This window comes from Phacochoerus africanus, chromosome 15 (assembly GCF_016906955.1).
Source record: "Phacochoerus africanus isolate WHEZ1 chromosome 15, ROS_Pafr_v1, whole genome shotgun sequence".
In the NCBI taxonomy this organism is placed as follows: Eukaryota; Metazoa; Chordata; class Mammalia; order Artiodactyla; family Suidae; genus Phacochoerus; species Phacochoerus africanus.
In genome coordinates this window covers 111,451-131,333 of record NC_062558.1, presented here as the reverse complement: position 1 = coordinate 131,333, position 19,883 = coordinate 111,451, and the positions used below count along the sequence as shown (strand labels likewise).

Genomic DNA, 19,883 nt, shown 5'->3' with positions numbered 1-19,883 from the left:
AATGTGACCATGAAGTCAAGGCTAAGAACAGCAGGCGTTCCCCTCGTGGCTCAGTGGTTAAAGAACCCGACTAGAGTCCATAAGGACACAGGTTCGCTCCCTGGCCTCCCTCAGTGGGTGAAGGATCTGGTGTTGCCGTGAGCTGTGCTGTAGGTCGCAGACATGGCTTGGATCCCGCGTTGCTGTGACTGTGGTGTAGGCCAGCGGCTACAGCTCTGATTCAACCCCTAGCCTGGGAACCTCCATATGCTGTGCAAAAAAGCACAGCAAAAAAAAAAAAAAAAAAAAAAAAGACTAAAAATAACAGCAGCTTCTTGGGAGAACTGGTGTTTGCCAGGTATGAGAAGGGCCCAAGACTGTGGAGCCCAACCAGTTCCTTCCCACAACCAAGGTTCTCCTTCTCCACAGCTGCCTCTGAGTCCTGCTTCCCTCACAAGTGTGACTCCTGAGAGAATGCCCTGAGAACACCTTGCGAGGCAAATCACACACAGAGTCCATTCCTGAAGGGCTTGGTCTGGACAGCTGTTCATCAGGGTGACACCAGGTTGGGAACACTGGATGTCCTTTAAAGATACTGCACAAAAAGTGCCCCTTGGCATTGGATGTGACTCTAGAGTTTGGGGATGGTAGCCATACATCAGGAGAGCTATAATGCATGCCCCCCCACCACTGCTCCCATTTTTATAACATCTTGGGGAACACTTGTGTTCTTCTTCAGAGATGGAGAAAGACATGCATGATCACTTTGACCCATCTTTCCTCCTGCCATGAGCTCATAGATGCTGGACTGACCATAGGAAAGCTGGCAAGTCCTAAAAATCTAATTCCAATTAGATCTTTAACTAAAAGCCTCTTAATTAGATGATTTCCTCCTATTTCACATTTATATCTCTTTTCTCACACAAATGGGTCTAGACATAAATGATAGTATGTTCTGAACAGGTGGCTTTGAGAAGCTTGCTTCAGAAGGAGCTAGCAGGCCAGGAATCAGCTCTAAACTGAAGGCGCACCAAGACGTCAAACAGATGGATAGACGTGACCCAGTATTTCTGCACTTGCAGCCTATTATGCAGACAGCACGGGAAAGAAAGATGAAAAACCTGGACCCATTTTATTTTATTTATTTATTTTTATCTTTTTCTAGGGCTGCACCCGTGGCATATGGAGGTCCCCAGGCTAGGGGTCCAATCAGAGCTGTAGCTGCCAGCCTACGCCACAGCCACAGCAACTTGGGGTCCGAGCCACGTCTGCAACCTACACCACAGCTCACGGCAACGCCAGATCCTTAACCGACTGAGCAAGGCCAGGGATCGAACCCGAAACCTCATGGTTCCTAGTTAGATTCGTTAACCACTGAGCCACAACGAGAACTCCTGGATCTATTTTATTTTAGCTTTTTTAATTTTTTTTGTCCACGCTTAAGGCAGGCAGAAGTTCCAGGTGAGAGATCAAACCTGCGCCGTAGCGGTAACCAGAGTCACAGCAGTGACAACGCCAGATTCTTAACCCGTTGCATTCCCTAAGTTCAGGGGACTCCTACCGAACCTTTTATTTAAAGTCAGAGATATGGTGTATGTTCTCTTTGGCACTTAGATGTATTTCAGAGTTCCCATCGTGGCTCAGTGGTAATGAACCTGACTAGGATCCATGAGGACTCGATTTAATCCCTGGCCCTGCTCAGTGGGTTAAGGATCTGGCGTTGTTGTGAACTGCAGTGTAGGTTGCAGATGAAGCTTGGATCTTGCGTTGTTGTGGTTGTGGTGTAGGCTGGCAGCTGCAGCTCTGATTCAACACCTAGCCCGGGAAATTCCATATGCTGTGGGTGTGCCCCCCCTCCCAAAAAAAAGGGAAGGAAGGAAGGAAGGAAGGAAGGAAGAAAGAAAGAGAGAAAGCAAGCAAAAGATATTTCATACAAGGGCTACAGAGTAATGCCGATTTATGCACTTAAAAATTCTTTTTCAATCAATCTGTCTTAAGGTTTGTGTCTATATTACTTAAGTTTTCTTTTAGGACCCACACAAGTTTCTCACTGGGATACACATACACCACATACATACACACATATATATACACTCACACCACACACAGATACACACATATATGCACACACAATTAACAACAATAAAACAGCTTTTCCCCTTCCCAGCCCATACTGTCTGTGCACAGTGCAATAGTCTGCAATATGATCTTTGACTTCATTTCTTCCTATGAAGACTGAGACCAGACCAGTAGGTGGTTATAGGATTTCAGGAATGTGTAGCACATGCTTGAGGAAGAAGCATCAGGGACTTACTTAAAGCAACCAGATTCAGGGAGTTCCCATCATGGCACAATCTGACTAGTATCCATGAAGATGCTGGTTTGATCCCCGGCCTCGCTCAGTGGCTTAAGGATCCAGCATTGCTATGAGCTGTGGTGTAGGTTGCAGATGCGTCTCAGGTCCCACAATGCTATGCCTGTGGTGTAGGCCAGCAGCTGTGGCTCCAATTCAACCCCTAGCCTGAGAACCGCCATGGGCCACAGTGTGGCCCTAAAGAGACAAAAAGAAAAAAAGGAACTCTAATCAGAAACAATGAATCCATTGCTCAGGGTGCATAGCTAAGGAACACACCAAGTATTTGTGATTAAGCAGAAACAATTTTTACTGTGACAAGTATGGGGATAGCTATCTCTCAAAGCACCTTGTGAAAACGTGCTATTTTCACAATCGGTGAAAAGAGGGGCTTCATGAGATATTCAGGTAACTGCCCCATTGCAATCTCACAAATGACATAAAGCAAGAGTGTTGAAGCCTCCTACTGGCAAAGTATGTTACACTCAGTGAAAGAACACTAACCACAAAGTTGGTCTGCAATGAAAAGCAACCCTTGCCTTTTTCCCACTTAGGCCTCTGTTCTAACACGGACGATTGATCCGCTCCACTGCCAAATGTCTCCTCGGAGTTCCTGTTGTGGCTCAGCGGTAACCAACCCGACTTGTATCCATGAGGATGCGGATTCGATCCCTGACCTCTCTCAGTGGGTTAAGGATCTGACCTTGCAACTGTGGCACAGGTCACAGACACAGCTTGGATCTGATGTTGCTGTTGGCACACGAGGCTTGGGTCCGACGGACCTGGCTGTGGCCTAGGTCAGCAGTTGCAGCTCCAATTAGACCCCTAGTTTGGGAACTTTCATATGCCACAGCTGTGGCCCTAAAAAGTAAAAAAAATAAATAAATAAACAGAAGCTCTGCCTCTTTCACTAATATCTTCTTATCGTTTGTAGCGCCATCTAGAGGTTTGTATCTCCTGGAAGATGAGAGTTTCCCCTCTAAAAGACTTACTTTGGTTAATCATATTTTTTCGGTGCAACGGGAAGTTCCAGGGCCAGGGATCCAACTGGCACCACAGCAGCAACAACACTAGATCTTTAACCAGCTAGTGGAACCCTGTGGTTAATCATCGTAAACTGAGTTTGGGGTTTTTTTGTATTTTTTTTTTAAATCCACAATCTTTTGGATCGCTCTTCTCATATTAAGTCCTTGAGGTGGGAAAACTTCCTTGTTGTGTCTGCGAGGTCTTGCTCAAGGCAAATCATGTTCCTAGAGGCATGTGTCTTTTTTTAATGTATTACTTTTTATTTAAAAAATTTTTTAATTTTTATACAATTTTAAAGGTTACTTTCCATTTATAGTTATTACAAAATATCAGCTATATTCCCTTTGCTGTACAATATATGCTTGGGCCTATCTTACACTCAATGTTTTGTACCTCCCACTCCCCCACCCCTATATTGCTCCTCCCTCCCCACCTGGTAACTACTACTACCTGTGAGTCTGCTTCTTTTATGTTATATTCACTAGTTTGTTGTATTTTTTAGATTCCATATATGTGACATCATATAATGTTAATATTTGTATGACTTATTTCACTTAGCATAATGCCCTCCAAGTACATCTATGTTGCTGCCGATGACAAAATTTCACTGATTTTTTTCTTCTTTTTTAGGGCTGCACTTGCAGCATATGGAGATTCCCAGGCTAGGGGTCGAATCGGAGCTGTAGCTGCTGGCCTACACCAGAGCCACAGCAACGCCGGATCCTTCACCCACCGAGCAAGGCCAGGGATCAAACCTGCAACCTCATGGCTCCTAGTCAGATTTGTTTCTGCTACACCACGATGGGAACTCCAAAATTTCATTCTTTTTAATGGCTGAATAGTATTCCATTGTGTGCATATAACCAAATATTTATCCAGTCACTTGTTGACAGACACTTAGGTCTTGGCAACTGTAAATAATGCTTCTGTGAACACTGGTGTGCATATTTCTTTTCCAATTCATTTTTTTTTTTCCAGATATATACCCAGGAGTGGAATTGCTGGGTCATAAGGTAGTTCTATTTTTAGTTTCCTGAGAAACGTCCATACTGTTTTCCACAGAGCTTGAACCAATTTACATAGCCACCAAGCATATACAAGTGCTCCCATTTCTCCACATCCGCAACAACATTTGTTATTTGGAGACTTTTTGATGATAGCCATTCTAACAGGTGTGAGGTGTCGTGCTTTTATTTTTTTCATGCTTTTTTTTTTTTAAATGGCTGCACCCATGCCATATGGAAGTTCCTAGGCCAGGGATTGAATCCAAGCCACAGCTGTGACCTATACCGCAGCTGCAGCAACACCAGATCCTTTACCCACGGCACCAGACCAACAATGGAACCCTCAACTCCGAAGCTACCCCAACTGCTGCATTCAGAGTCTTAACTCACTGCATCACATCAGGAACTCCTCTCATGCTTTCATTCTTTTTTTTTTCTTTTGTCTTTTTTGTTGTTGTTGCTATTTCTTGGGCCGCTCCCGCGGCATATGGAGGTTCCCAGGCTAGGGGTCGAATCGGAGCTGTAGCCACCGGCCTACGCCAGAGCCACAGCAACGTGGGATCCGAGCCGCGTCTGCAACCTACACCACAGCTCACGGCAACGCCGGATCGTTAACCCACTGAGCAAGGGCAGGGACCGAACCTGCAACCTCATGGTTCCTAGTCGGATTCGTTAACCACTGCGCCACGACGGGAACTCCTCATGCTTTCATTCTTAAGCACATCTTCAGAAGAGCTCTTCCAGAGTTTCCTCATTCAGGGACATATTAACAGTTGCCCTTGATGTCACCCCAGGACTATTGTTCACTTAATTTCTCAGCTAGATATTGAATAACCTACTTTGCAATTTCTCATTATTTTTCCAATTGCTTTAAGGTTCTAAAAAAAGGAGTTCCCATCGTGGCTCAGTGGTTAACAAATACGACTAGGAACCGTGAGGTTGTGGGTTTGATCCCTGGTCTTGCTCAGCAGGTTAAGGATCTGGCATTGCTGAGAGATGTGGTGTAGGTTGCAGACGCAGCTCAGATCCTGCATTGCTGTGGCTGTAGTGTAGGCCAGTGGCTACAGCTCCGATTGGACCCCTAGCCTGGGAATCTCCATATGCCACGGGAGTGGCCCTAGAAAAGGCAAAAAAAAAAGGGTTCAAAAAAAAAATTTAACAGAGGCACATAAAACATAAAAACACATAAATAGGGAGGCACATTTCCTTGTTTGCCTGAGGCTCTGGTATGGCTCAGCCTGGCACTGTGAGATGTATTAGTACCATTTTTTTGTTGTTGTTGTTTTTTTGTCCTTTAGGGCTGCACCTGCAGCATATGGATGTTCCCAGGCTAGGGGTTGAATAGGAGCTACAGCTGCTAGCATACATCAGAGCTACAGCAACGCCAGATCTGCAAGCCATCAGATCTGTGACCTACAGTGAAGCCCATGACAACGCCAGATCCTTAACTCACTGAGCAAGGCCAGGGATCAAACCTGTGTCCTCATGGATACTACTCAGATTTGTTTCCGCTGAGCTATAATAGCGGCTCCAGTACCATTTTTTTTTTTTTTTTTGTATATCACATTAAAATATTACCCATGCTGATTACTGAGACTTTTGGCATCCCCGTAAATTTTGCCTCCAGGGGAATGCCTCACTCTCTCCATCCTAATCCCTGAGCCTCATGGGTGAATAGTCTGCCTACCCAGTGGCTCTACCTGCATCTAATCATCCACATTATGGCCTCTGAGAATTTCCTGTTCATCCGTGAGCATGCCCAGGACCACAGAGAGAGACATGGGAAGTGGGCCCTCTCTAGCCACCCCACAGATTTTAGGGTGTGCTCCCATACTCCCAGTGACAAATACAGGGTGCAAGAGATTCCTTTGGGGGCAGTTAATTCATTCAACACATGTATCCTGAATGAACAAGGCTCTCTGAGGAGACAGGAGGTCCTTGTAGAAGGGACATCCTGGCAGGGGGGGGTGGGGAAGAGTTTGATGTAGTCAAGGGACTAATCTTAAGCTTATTGTACTTTTCCCTTCTTTACTCAATTATTTCTCTTTTAGCCAGTATCAAAATTATACCATGAGCATCTGTGTCCTTACATCTTTGTCTGTATTTCTAAGTATATCCCTCGAAAGATCCCAGAAAGGAAGATTTTCTGCGTCAACTGGAAGAAATGCTTTCAAGGCCCCGCTCATCCGTTTGATTATCCATCCATCCTAGGTTCCCCTCCCCTAAATCTCTGTGGATGAGAGGAGATGAGGGCAATTATAATCCCATGAATGTTTGCCTTCACTCAAAATGAAGAGATGAGGGAGTTCCCACTGGGGCTCAGTGGGTTAAGAAACCAACCAGCGTCCACGAAGATGAGGGTTCAAACCTTGGCCTTGCTCAGCAGGCTAAGGATCTGGCATTGCCGTGAACTGCGGTGTAGGTCGCCGTTGTGGCTCGGATCTGGTGTTGCTGTGGCTGTGACAAAGGCTGGCAGCTGCAGCTCCAATTAGACCCCTAGCCTGGGACCCTCCATATGCCATGGGTGCGGCCCTAAAAAGACAAAGAAAAAAGAAAAAGAAATAAAAAATGAAAAGAAATAAAGGGAAGATTTTAAAAGGGTGGGGAAGACACTCTGGTAGCTTCTCCAGGTCAAACCCACAGAGGGATTTGGATGTCCAGGGATGGAAGAAAGGAAGCAGGTAGGTGAGAAAGGCCCCCAAAGTTGAGGAAGCACCCCATGAGGAATACACACTTTTAGTTTGGGTTTAGCAGATTTACGGGATCGGGATCAGCTCTTAGAAAGAACTTTGAAATGGAGACCTGCTGTGTCTATGGGATAAATGTTTCCCTCTCCACCTTTTCGTTTGCTGACTTCTAAACTGACTGCAAACTTGTTCTGAAGATTCTGAACTGGCATTCCCAACCCATCGCACAGAAGCGCACGAGTCTCGCATTTGCATAACATTTACATCACAAGCCTGTTCCCAACACTCTAATTTGTGAGATAAGCAGGAATGGGTTTCTAGAGTCATCAGATTGTCTCACCTGGCAGACCCCAATGCGAAACCTGGGCTTCAGAGGGAGGTACAGTGTGTGTTTACCACTCAAAGCTGCCATATATGCTCCCCAGAAAACCCACGATGCCCACAACCGAGTTTCTTAGGGGTCTTTTTTCACCTTCTTTCCTCTTCCCATCCTCCATGTCTCCCTTGAAACCGAATGCAGGTGTGAGCTGCCGGCCTCCAACCTCCCCTCTCTGCTCTGTCATCCCCCTCTCCCCCACCTTCCAGGAAGGGTGCCAGGAAGACAATGCAGAGCTACTGAAAAGATGCATAGATAAGGGGATTCCCAGAAGGGAAAGGCCTTCTGGGGATTGGGACATGTTTCCTGGGGGTAGGAAAGCAGAGGGAGGCGCCCTGGGTTTTGATGTTTGGCCCACAAAACCCAAAGATGCCATTTCTTAGCAAACATCTTTGGCCACCCCCAAATATGTGCTGAACCAAACCAGGACAAGGAACATCCAGAAGTTTCACCTGACTTAGCTGAACAGTGTTGATATGCCCTTAAAGGCATTTATAATTAGCTGGAGAGATTTGGTGACGTGGAGAAAGAAGTTGGGATTTGGCTAATTGCTCAGATTCTTGCCCTGTAAAATGGGAGATTTAATTCACTAAATGGTTCTAGCTCAGATGTTGAAAACAATTCACTAAGGACACTGAAATGAATGCGTAATAGTTCATGTACTAGAAGATCCATATAATTAACTATTCTTCTTTCATTAATTTCTCCAATTTTTACCATTATAAACAAAGCTCTATGGAGTTCCCATTGTGGCTCAACAGGTTATGAACTTGACTAGTGTCCATGAGAATTCCAGTGCCTGACCTCGCTCAGTGGATTAAGGATCTGGCATTGCCATGAGCTGTGGTATATGCCACAGACTCGGCTCAGATCTGGCATTGCTGTGGCTGTGGTATAGGCTGGCAGCTATGGCTCCAATTAGACCCCTAGCCTGGGAACCTCTGGTTCGGCCCTAAAAAGACAAAAAAAAGTTCTATCATGCGTATCCTTAAATATGACAAGTATATTCATTTTTAAGCCAATATAACAGGTAATATATGGCACTTCACTATTTTAAATTGTGTTGCTTTTTTTTTTTTTTTCTTTTCTAGGGCTGCACCCATGGCATATGGAGGTTCCCAGGCCAGGGGGGGTCAAAACGGAACTGTAGCTGCCAGCCTACATCACAGCCACAGCAACGTGGGATCCGAGCCACGTCTTCCACCTACACCGCAGCTCACAGCAATGCTGGATCCTAATCCACTGATTAAGACCAGGGATCAAACCTGCATCCTTATGGATACTAGTTGGGTTCATTACCACTGAGCCCCAATGGGAACTCCTGCCTTTGTGTCCGTGGTAACTCTCCTGTATTAATGGCAGAGCAGTCTCTTTTCTGTGTTTATTTTTATACTTGGAAACCTCATTTAGCCACATTGGGTATTCACATGCTGCCCTGTAATTAAGAAAACTGGGCTCGGAGTTCCCATTGTGGTGCGGCCGAAATGAATCCGACTAGTATCCATGAAGATTTGGGTTGGATCCCTGGCCTTGCTCAGTGGGTTAAGGGTCTGGCATTGTTATGGTTATGGCATAGGCCAACAACTGCAGCTCCAATTCAACCCCTAGCCTGGGAACTTCCATGTGCCAAATGTGCGGCCATAAAAATACAAAAAGCAAAAGGAAGCTAGGCTCTAAAAGAAGAAATGGTGCCCAGGCCCTATATCTAGAAAGCATGGGAGCCAGAACTGAAGCCCATCTTCCCTCAGGCTCATCCCCCTATTCTGTAGGCTTAGGTCAGTTGCCTGGCAGATGGGCATGCAGGAGCTGGTGGAGAGGAAGGGGGGCAGCTGGCCAGGGAGTTGCTGGTCTGGGACCAGGGACATGGAACCTCGGTAAGCCAGCCTTTCAGTTCTAAGTCCTAAATCATTTCCTACCGAGTACCAATTCCCTAAAGACTTTGTCTCTGTTGAGGACAAATTTCCTGCAAAGTACATAGGAAAAATAGAAACAATGTCATGGCTCAGAGGAAACAAATCTGACTAGTATCCACGAGGTTGCAGGTTCAATCCCCGGCCTCACTCAGTGGGTTAAGGATCGGGCGTTGCCATGAGCTGTGGTGTAGGTCGCAGACATGGCTCAGATCTGACGTTGCTGTGGCTGGGGTGTGGGCTAGCGGCTACAGCTCTGATTCGACCCCCCTCACCTGGGAACCTCGCTATGCCCCAGGTTTGGCCCTAAAAAGACCAAAAAAAAAAAAAAAAAAAAAAAAAAAAGAAGAAGAAGAAGAAGAAGAAAGAAAGAAAAAAGAATAGAAACAAAAAGCAAGCGACACTTTATTTCTTTTGCATTACGGGAAGCTTGGGAATGCTGTCGTATTTCAGAGAGAGAAAGTCACTCCTCAAGCATCTTAGCCCAGGCAGACTCCATGGCCAACTTTGCTGGAGGCAAGTACTAAACAATTTGTGCAAGAATCAATGTCTTCTCTCTCTAATCTAGTCCCTACCACAACTCAGCACATTGATATTTATTCATTTGTTCCCATGTGGATTTCACACACTGTAAAGGCATTAAAGGGGCACACAAAGGGCCAGAGAGAAACCTCTCTGTTTGGGTCAGGGCTCAGCCAAGACCGGACTCTGCTCCACCCAAAAAGAGGACCGCCGTCAAGTCCCCTGCCATGTGGCTCTGCTCCTGTCCCTTTGGGCCCAGGCCTGGGAAACCAGAATATGCCCCCCTCTGAACAGACACACAGAGGCAGTTCCCTGAAGACGTCTGTGGGCACAGGGCAGCCTGAGGCTCTGCCCTCCCGTTCAGTCTAGTGGGAGTGACATCCCCTCCTCACCTAGCACTGTCATTTGGGAAGGAAAGTGGGTGTGGGTGGGGAGATGGGATTGTAGGCCAGAAAGATGTCTATGACGAACCCCTGAGTAGTCTGGAGTCAAACCCAAGGGGCCAGAGTTCCCAAGTGGCTCAGTGGGTTAAGGATCTGGTGGTGTTGCTGCTGTGGCACAGGTTTGATCCCTGGGCCGGGAACTTCCACATGCTGCAGGCAGCGCCAAAAATAAACCAAAACAAATCCAGGGTGCTAATGACATAGATCCAACTTTAGACTCTTCAGGCTGTGAGGCGGGGGCCAAGAGCTGGGAGTCCTCCTTAGGCCCGACAAAGGGGGATAAACCAGTCCATTTGAGCTCACCAAGAAGCCACTGCACCTTACAGACTGTACCCTACCACCCCCACCCAGGTTTTTCTTGAGACTGGGCAGGGCAATTTAAGTCTTCTGGAGTTCATCGCTGACGTCTACTGGATCCCCATCTATAGAGAGTAAAGCTAACTTTGGCGGCTCTATAACCTCAAAGTATGGTGTCCCAAATGAATGAGAGGGGTCTTCAAGATCTCCCCAACCTCGAGCGATCCGTCAGTCCCCCTGGCTGAGCAGACTTCCTCCTCACAGGTGCCCTCCCACCCTCTCGGTGTGGACGGGTAGGTACACACGGTGGGAACTAGAGAGGCATTTCATTCATCTCCCAATTTCTTTATGCACACCCATGTGTTTGACATTGGGAATTGGGATTTGTATTAAACCTGCACGGTGAGTTGGGAGAGGCAGGCTTGCTTTCAGAAAACTTTTGCCATGGCACAGGGACATGCTCGGCATCCAGAAAGAAGCCACTCTGGGCTGGACATAGGGAGGAGCAGGGACTTGGTCAGGGAGCACCATAGCCTGGCTGAGCGAAGTGGCCCTTGTGCAGACAAAAGAGAGGGAGGATTTGGAGTTCCCTTGTGGCTCAGTGGGTTAAGTTGTTGGTGTTGTCACTGCTGTGGCTCAGGTTGCTAATGTGGTGTGGGTTTGATCCCTGGCCTGGAAACTTCCACGTTCTGTGGGTGCGACCAAAAAAAGGAGGGTGGGGGGAGGATCCATTCCAGATGCACAGAAATAGCCACAGTGAACTCTTCATTTTTTTATTGATGACTGGATATATGCCTACAAATCAGCCCTCACCCTATCCCTCCATCCCTTCTACAGTTGATAAAATAACTGAAGTGCTCCATGTTGTTCAACCATAAAAGACAGGACAGATGGGCTTTTAAAGATCTGTTTCCCTGTCATCTAAGGAGATCCACTGGATCCTCTGCCTGCCCATATCCGTTGCATTGTATGCCCTTCCATCCTGACGTCTTCATTTCCTGCGAAGTATGGCTAGGAGACCTCTCCAAGGGAAAGAACACAATTCTCCAAATGCCTTTTTAACTTTGCATAGTATTAAAGGTACAGATGAGCCTTAGCTGATTTAATGTCTCCTATCAACTCACACTTACTTAGGTTATTTCCATCACTTTGCTGTCGTAGGGGCTTCGAGTGTTGCTCCCATAGCCGCAGGGGCTGAGGCCTGGGATGCCCTACGGTGTCCCACCAAGGTCCTTTGTTGGAGGTAGGGATGGAATCGGCTCCTATGGCCCACAGGTACCTCTTCCGGATAGGCCTGAGGCAAGATCAGACGTGGAGGAGAAGCAAGATGCGCCTGGGGCAGACGTGGCTGAGGGGATGGAGAGGCTGGAGATGGCAGAAGGGGTGAATGGGACTGTGGTGGCTCCCAGGCCTCAGGGTTCTGGGACAGCAGCTGCTGGGGTGGCACCTGTGGCTCCAGCACAGCTGTCGGCAGAGGTGAAGGTGGAGGCTGCTGGTTCCACCACGACTGCTGTTCACCAGAAGGAAGATGCTGCCTCCAGTCCTGCAGCTCCTGGTTCCCAGCCAGTGGCACCCCAAGGTCCCCCAGATCTTCACTGCCAGCTTCTGCCCATGAAAAGGGCTGTTGGGAAGTGGTAAGAAAAGTGGGGCTGAAGCCTGAGAAGAAGGAGCAGTTTGGGTTTCCAGAAGGCTCTTCAGCTGGAATTTCTGTGTTGGGCAAGGCAATATTCACACCCCTGTTACCAAAATACCCCAAGAAAATAGCTTGACCGGGAATATCCTCTGGATTCCAGAAGTGGCTGGCATCTCTCTGGGCTGCCAGAGGACCCTGCTGGCAAGAGAAGCTGGGGGCACAGAATTTACCTTGATTGGGTCCTGGAATTGGTGCATAAAGGCCATCTTGATTGGATTCTGGAACTGGAGCATAAAGTCCACCCTGGCTGGGTCCTGGAACTGGCACATAAAGTCCGCCCTGACAGGATTCTGGAACTGGCACATAAAGTCCGCCCTGGCTGGATCCTGGAACTGGGGCATAGAGTCCACCTTGACTGGATCCTAGAACTGGCACATAAAGTCCACCCTGACAGGATTCTGGAACTGGCGCATAAAGTCCGCCCTCGCTGGATCCTGGAACTGGGTCGCCGTTTCCATCCTGAACTGGAGCACCGACCTCCCCCTGAGTGGGTCCTGGAACGACGTGGGGCTTTTTCATCTTCTGGGCATTCTTCATTAAAATTCGCGCTCTCCTGTTCTGAAACCAGACCTGAGATGTGGGTGGGGTGGGGTGGGGTGGGGTGAGGGTGGGGTGAGGGGGCAGGGGGAGGAGAGGGGAGAGAGGAAAAGACATTTTCCAGTTAAGCCCAGTTCTGAAGTCATCACCACCAAGTAATATGTGACCTAAGGTCAAACAAGTGTCAAAACCACTAAAGCTTAGAATAAAAGTCAAGTCCTTGGCTAGGCTGATTCCACCCGTTCACTGTGTGGCCCAGACTTGCCTTCCGGGCAAATCGCCTGCAAAGCAAAGTCATGCAAGTGCACATGCGCACGCCCTCACGCGGCTTCTCGCCAGGACACAGTGTGGAAGCCGCTGCGAAGGAACGCTGGTCCTCCCCCACCCCCTCTTCGTCAGTTTCCCAGTTCTTTTTTTTTTTTTTTTAAGGGCTGCACCCGCGGCATATGGAGGTTCCCAGGCCAGGGGGAGTCAAACCGGAGCTGTAGCTGCTGGCATATGCCCGCAGACGCAGCAACGCAGGATCCGAGCCATGTCTGGGACCTACACCACCGCTCACGGCGACGCCGGACCCTTAACCCACTGAGCAAGGCCAGGGATGGAACTGTCATCCTCATGGATGTTACCAGGGTTCGATAAACCACTGAGCCACGACGGGAACGCCCAGTTTTCCAGTTCTTGCTTGTATGTTCCCTCCCGCCCCTTCTCTTCTGCCAACTACAATTCACCTGCTATAATCCAGATTGCCTTTCAAAGAATCCTCCTCCCGTGCCAGTGGAAATGGGGAGGCGCTGGTCAGAGTGTAAACTCTTAGTCATAAGATTAACAAGTTCTGGGGGTCTAATTAATATACAACATGGTGATTATAGCTAATAACACGGTGACATGAAAGTTGCTGAGAGAGCAGATCTTAACATATTTTTGCCACACACACAAAAAGTTAACTATGGGACAGGATGGGGGTGTTAGGTAAACTATGATGGTAATCATTTTGCAGCTTATAAGACAGAACCTCTCTCAGTGAAAGCCCTTTCCCCTGAAGCTCCTGTTCAGGGTCAGTTCCTCTGTGGGTCCTTTCCCCACCTTACCTCAGGCCAGGTGAGTCTTGCGAACAGGACACCTATCAGTCCTGCTCCTATCTTTTGCCCAAACACAGGCCGTCCTCCTCTTTCCCCATTTCCAGGCAGGCCTCCCCCTTGCTTCGAGATGTGGTTCCACTTTAGGACTACGACTCCCCTTTCCTGGTGGGCTCTCCTTCACCCCTCACCCTGCTCCAGCTCAGCCGGGGCCTACGCCTTTGCTCTCCAGGAACACAACAGCAGCCTCTTGATAGGCCCAGCTACCAGGCAAGCCCAGAAGATAGAACTGAGCAGTAGGGGAACCACAAAACTTCCATACCTGCTTTCTTCCCAATTCAGAAGAAAAAAAAACCTCCTCCGTGAAAATTATAAGACAAAGGCCCAATCCTACAAACTCCAGCTTTGTACCCTGCCGTACACAACCCTGCCCTCAGGTCAAGCCCAGCTCCAGCCAGGGTGCTGACCGCACCTGAACTAATCCAGCTTTCTTCCCCAGGGCCTTTGCAAATGTTAATCTGATCTTCAACCAGCAAACTTTGCCAGCCCCTCCGGATTTACTAGGGTGCCTCCCAGGCGCCCCTTGAGTGACGGCGCAGCTGAGCTGTTGGAACTTCAGGGTTTCCCATCTGGCTCCAGGAGCTACTTAAACTGTAACAGGAACCCCAGGACCATTTACTGAACTTCTGGGGCCAAGGCTTTTGCCTGCAAGTGGTTATGAAGTTGTACTGGCTCATAGGATGTTTGATAGGAAATGACAGGCAAGTCAGTTCTGGCTGTGATCAAGTCCTTGTGGGCTGCCTGCCCCTCCCTCAGAGTGAGGTTCCCCAGGTCAGTTGATAAGAGGCTGCTGGAGGCTTTCAATTCTAAAAGTCACCTGCTTAGGGTCATCACAAAGTTTTTTCTGTATCCTTGTTCACTGTGTTGTAAAGTTAGGAACACCTGGGCGGGGGGTGGGGAGGTGCTTCAGAGGAAAGATATGAAAATTTGGAAAAATTCGGTTACCACCTTTGTTTTCTTGGCTGCACCCACAGCATGCGGACGTTCCTGGGCCAGGGATGGAACCTGCGCCACAGTAGGGACCCACTCAATCCTTAACCCGCTGCACCACAGCAGGAACTCCCAGTTACCACTTCAAAAAATAGGACTCCCCACAGCCCTCACCATCCAAGTTTATCGCTCCTTATCAGTACCCGGGTGTTTTCTGTAACCCTCCTCCCTCTGGGCTGTGGTTTATCTCTGGGGTTACATAGATTTTTTTTTTTTTTTTTTGAAAAATCAAACTCTTGAGCACCTGACACCTAGAAAAACCCAAGGGATCTTTGTTCCTACTCCAGTGGCCTCAGATTCATTCCACCATCTTTATCACACAACTTGAAAGAGACTGGATAAGAAACGGTGGGACTAGGGGACTCTAGGAGCTGCAGAGTGCTAGGGGGTAACTCAGATGGTGCTGCACATGAGAACCACCTGAGGAGATAGCAGAACTCCCCAAGCCCAAGCTGAACCCCAGCCGTCAATGTAGGGTGAAGGGCTAGGGGTGAGCAGCATGCTGGAGTCACCTAACAGTTCTAGAATGCCAGGGGACACACTCCCAGAGAGTCTGGATCAAACTTTGCGATGGGACCTTGTTCTTCTAGGATTGAAAAGCACTGGTCCAGAACAGAGCCTTCGATCCCAGCTGCACATCAGAACCACCTGGGAGGCTTTCCAAACAACCTGTGGATGTTTCAGCTCTACTCCCAGAGACCTGAATTTCATTTAGAGCATGGTTCTCAAAGGACCTCCCACTTCAATCACCTGGGGGTGGGGGGAGAGGTGAAATTCCCAATTCCTAGGCTGCGCCCAGACTCATCCTGCAGACCTCCTGGAGGCTGAAACAAGGACCCCACTCTTCACCCCCCTCCCCCACCTAAGAGGGATTACAGCGTGCTGGCAAGGCTGAGACCCAGAGGTCCAAAGGGTTCTGGACCCCTGGGACCTCCAGCCATCTTTGGGGAAATCCTGTGAGGTCAAAACCCTTTTTTTTTTTTTTTAAGCAATACAACACCCAGATGTGATATGCCTTTGCTCTTTTGCCTGCTTCCTATTCTCTCAGTGATTCCTGGAGGGCTCCAGACCTGCTGCAGCAAAGGGAATGCAAAGCAGACTGAGAAGCCTGCTTGTACTACCATTCCTCTCACTACGTCAGTTTTCTGGCTTTGATAATATAGTTGCTTTTCTTCTTTTCTTTTTTGTCTTTTTAGGGCTGCAGGTATGGCATATGAAGTTCCCAGGATAGGGGTTAAATTGGAGCTGCAGCTGCCAGCCTACACCACAGCCACAGTAACACAGGATCTGAGCTGAGTCTGTAACCTACACCATAGCTCACGGCAACGCCGGATCCTTAACTCACCCGAGTGAGGCCAAGGATGGAACTTATGTCCTCATGAATAATAGTCAGGCTTGTAACCTGCTGAGCTACAACAGGAATTCCTGTGGTTGCTTTTCTTGAAAGATAGTTACTTAAATTAACAAGCAGTGAGTTTATTATTGTTATTTTTAATAAATTAGCAAATATTTTGAAGTTTCTCAGTTTCAAAGTCTAATATAGTAAATATTAGACAGTATAACCCATAGAAGCCAGTTTAGACTCTACCCCTTGCCAAAGTAGTAACCTAAATTATGACACCTTTGTTTTCCTAATCCGGTAAATGGGGACGATAATGCCCACCTCACATGGATATTAAGAGGATTAAGAGTTTCTTAAGCCAGTATTAAAATACATGCATTGATTCCTCACCCAGATCCACCCTCCTCTGGAAGAGCACAGATTTATGCTTTTACCTGGATTCTTGGCTCAGGAATTTGTATTTGATTTGCGAGTTCTACTCGGACGTTAATATCAGGGTAAGCGTCAGCTTCAAAGGCATCAATAAGAATCTTGTATTGGTTCTTGTCGAACCTGGTTCTCTTGCGCCTCCGGCCTTGTTGGGGCTCTGGGTCTTCTTGGAGCTCAGGGCCTTGTTGGGGCTCAGGGCCTTGTTGGGGCTCTGGGCCTTGTTGGGGCTCTGGGCCATCATCTTGGGGCTCTGCAACAGATAGAGAATAAGAAAAGAGACTTTGGTCTCAGGCCTCACATTTAGGTTCACACTTGACCTATCCGCCTCCACGCACCCTTCTGACTTGCTCCTGGAAGTTCAGGTCAGTGTAGAACCTGCAGCCTTCCGACAAGGATTTTGTTTCCAGGCATAAAGCTTAGGCCCCTCTGCAGAGCTCTTCCAGGACTGCTCCTAATATTTGGCTGCTGGTCACCCCCCCCCCCCCCCCCCGCGCCCCGCGCCCCGACCCAAGGAATCTCATGAAATATGGAGGCTCCCAACTCAGGGCTCCCACCCACATGTCTTTCAGACACCGCAGAAGTCCATGCACCCTGAACACCTTTTGGGGGCATCTGCCATATAAACTATAATCACAACTCAATGCACAGGTCCAGATACTGGCCTGGGTATCTGGGTATGCCCAGATGGGTCAAGACCCCTACAAACATGTATCTGCCACCTAAACAAGGACCCCAAACACACAGATATTGGGAGATGTCAAAAAGTAAAACCAGGAAATAAAAATAAATAAATAAACTAATATGAGGAAATGTCATCTAAGAAAAATCTAACATCTGGGAATTTCTATACATTAACATTTGCATTTCCCGTTGTGATCTGAGGAAGCTCCCCCGCCCTCAGTCTTAGATTTGGGCCCCCAAGATGGACTCACCACTGGCTCAGCCCTCAATGGAATTGACTTCATGATGAAAAAATGGGCAAAATACCAGGCCAAGCAAGGCTCCCTTCCCCTCTCTCCCCACCTTGGAGTTCTGGAGCACTGCCCCTCCCTGTGGAGGGGAATTTTCCACACTTGTGAGTTGAAAATGCATGGAGTTCCCGTCGTGGCACAGTGGTTAACGACTAGGAACCATGAGGTTGCGGGTTCGATCCCTGGGTTAAGGATCTGGTGTTGCTGTGAGCTGTGGTGTAGGTTGCAGAGCGGCTCGGATCCTGCGTTGCTGTGACTCTGGTTGTAGGCCGGTGGCTACTGCTCCGATTGGACCCCTAGCCTGGGAACTTCCATATGCCGCGGGGGGGGGTGGGGGCCGGGGGGCCGGGAGGGGCGGGGGGGGGGGCGGTCCAAGAAATGGCAAAAAAAAAAGAAAATGCACTGTACCGCCACTGGTGACAAAGGCCACCCTGAGCTCCTTCTCCAAGGCCGTTTTAGGGTCTGGTTTGGTTAGCTTTCCCCCTTTCCAAGTCTCAGCACCAAATGTCACAGCAAACAGAAGAAAACTTCAATTCAGTCCAGGTAAGCCCATCCCAGACCCGCTGCCCAGCCTCACCTACCATTGGCCCGTTGCCCACGCAGGCCCTCCTGCTAAGGATTCACTTTTTTTTTTTCTTTCTTTCTTTTCATTTTTGGCTATGTCAGTGTTCCCCGGGCCAGAGATGGACCCCATGCCACAGTTGTAACCAGGGCCACAGAAGTGACAATACCACACCCTTAACCCGCTGCGCCACCATGGAACTCCGCCAAGGACTCACCCTTTGAAGACATGACTAGGATGTGTCTCCTGACGAGCAAGGGTTTCCTAATGAGCAAGGGACGCCTGATGACCAAGAACTGCCTCCCTCCTTCCCAGAGTCCTGTAGACGCACTGGAGCGACCCACCCAGTTAAACCCCTTTTTAACACTTTGTAAGGCTCCCCTCCCTTGATGGGATCTTCTCTGATTGGGCTTCTGGGAGCAGCGCCGCTGCGGCCGCACTCTTCCGGCTTTGCTTCCCAGCGCACGTTTTCCGAGCGCGGAGCTTCTAGGCCTTTGCAAGATGGTGCGCGCTGCATCAGGGAGTAAGGAACTTGATGTGATATTGCCCAGCACAGCTGCAAAATAGCGTAGGCCATACTGCACAGACCATCAATGAGTGTTAGCTTGAGGCGCACGAGGGCAAATCAATTAGTTACAGAGTGAAAAGGAAACAACCCCTTTGCCCTCCAATTTCGCCCCTCGGGCCTGCATGCTGTAGAGCAAACAGTCCCCAGTAGTAAACTTCAGGCTGAGTCCCTCAGTTACTAAGAAACCTGGTACTGGTCTTCCGTTTTGCAGTCTTCCGAGTTATAGCTTGCAGCATTTTAATCGCCAAAAGAGCTGCTACGAAAGCTGCTGCTATGGGAGTTACCATCCTGGCGCAGTGGAATTGAATCCGACTAGGAACCATGAGGATGCAGGTTCGATTCCTGGCCTCGCTCAGTGGGTTAAGGATCTGGCATTGCCATGAGCTGTGGTGGAGGTCGCAGATGTGGCTCGGATCTGGCCTTGCCATGGCTGTGGTGTAGGCCAGCAGCTACAGCCCCAGATTTGACCCCTAGCCTGGGAAACTCCATATGCCACTGGTGTGGCCCTAAAAAGACAAAAAAAAAAAAAAAAAAAAAAAGGAAAGCTGCTGCTATGCCTACTAAGCACACAGAAGGTCATGAGTCAAGGTTTAGACAGTTTTATGCTGAATATCAGGGCCCCCTTTTCCTAAATCCTCCTAAATCCCAGGGGACTGAGGAAGTGGTGAGGGTCTGAGCAGCATGTAAAGCCAGGGAAATAGAAAGCATGATAGGTTGAGAACTGCCCCCAACCTGCAGGTACCAGGAGAGGAGAAGGGGAAACTGCACAGCAGAGTTGGCTGATATCACTTGGGTGATTAGCAGGGTGGGTCGTTAGTTATGATCACATTTTAACCACCTCCCCTTGTTTCCTTTCAAGCTCCAAAGTATTGTCTTGTTTTTCTTCTGGCTGGATTAATTTGGGATCGCCTCAGAAAAGGAAAAATTATTTCCACCAAAATATATCCTGAGCAGAAAGATTTAAATAGCAAGAGGAGCCTTGAAAAGATCCTGATATTAAGAAGCAGAGTGGGGGAGTTCCCGTCGTGGCGCAGTGGTTAACGAATCCGACTAGGAAC

The 19,883-nt window shown here is 48.4% G+C and overlaps 1 protein-coding gene across 1 annotated transcript; it reads right to left on the bottom strand.

Annotated features, from left to right (window-relative positions):
- Positions 1 to 11,741: 11,741 nt before the first annotated feature.
- LOC125116204 (homeobox protein Mix.2-like) lies at positions 11,742 to 18,774 on the bottom strand. The gene is made up of 4 exons (XM_047761214.1): positions 18,602 to 18,774; positions 18,475 to 18,521; positions 16,730 to 16,974; positions 11,742 to 12,860 (listed from the first exon to the last, which is right to left on the bottom strand). The coding sequence occupies exons 1-4, from the start codon at positions 18,772 to 18,774 to the stop codon at positions 11,742 to 11,744; spliced, it is 1,584 nt and encodes a 527-aa protein (XP_047617170.1).
- Between the last annotated feature and the right edge of the window lie 1,109 nt (positions 18,775 to 19,883).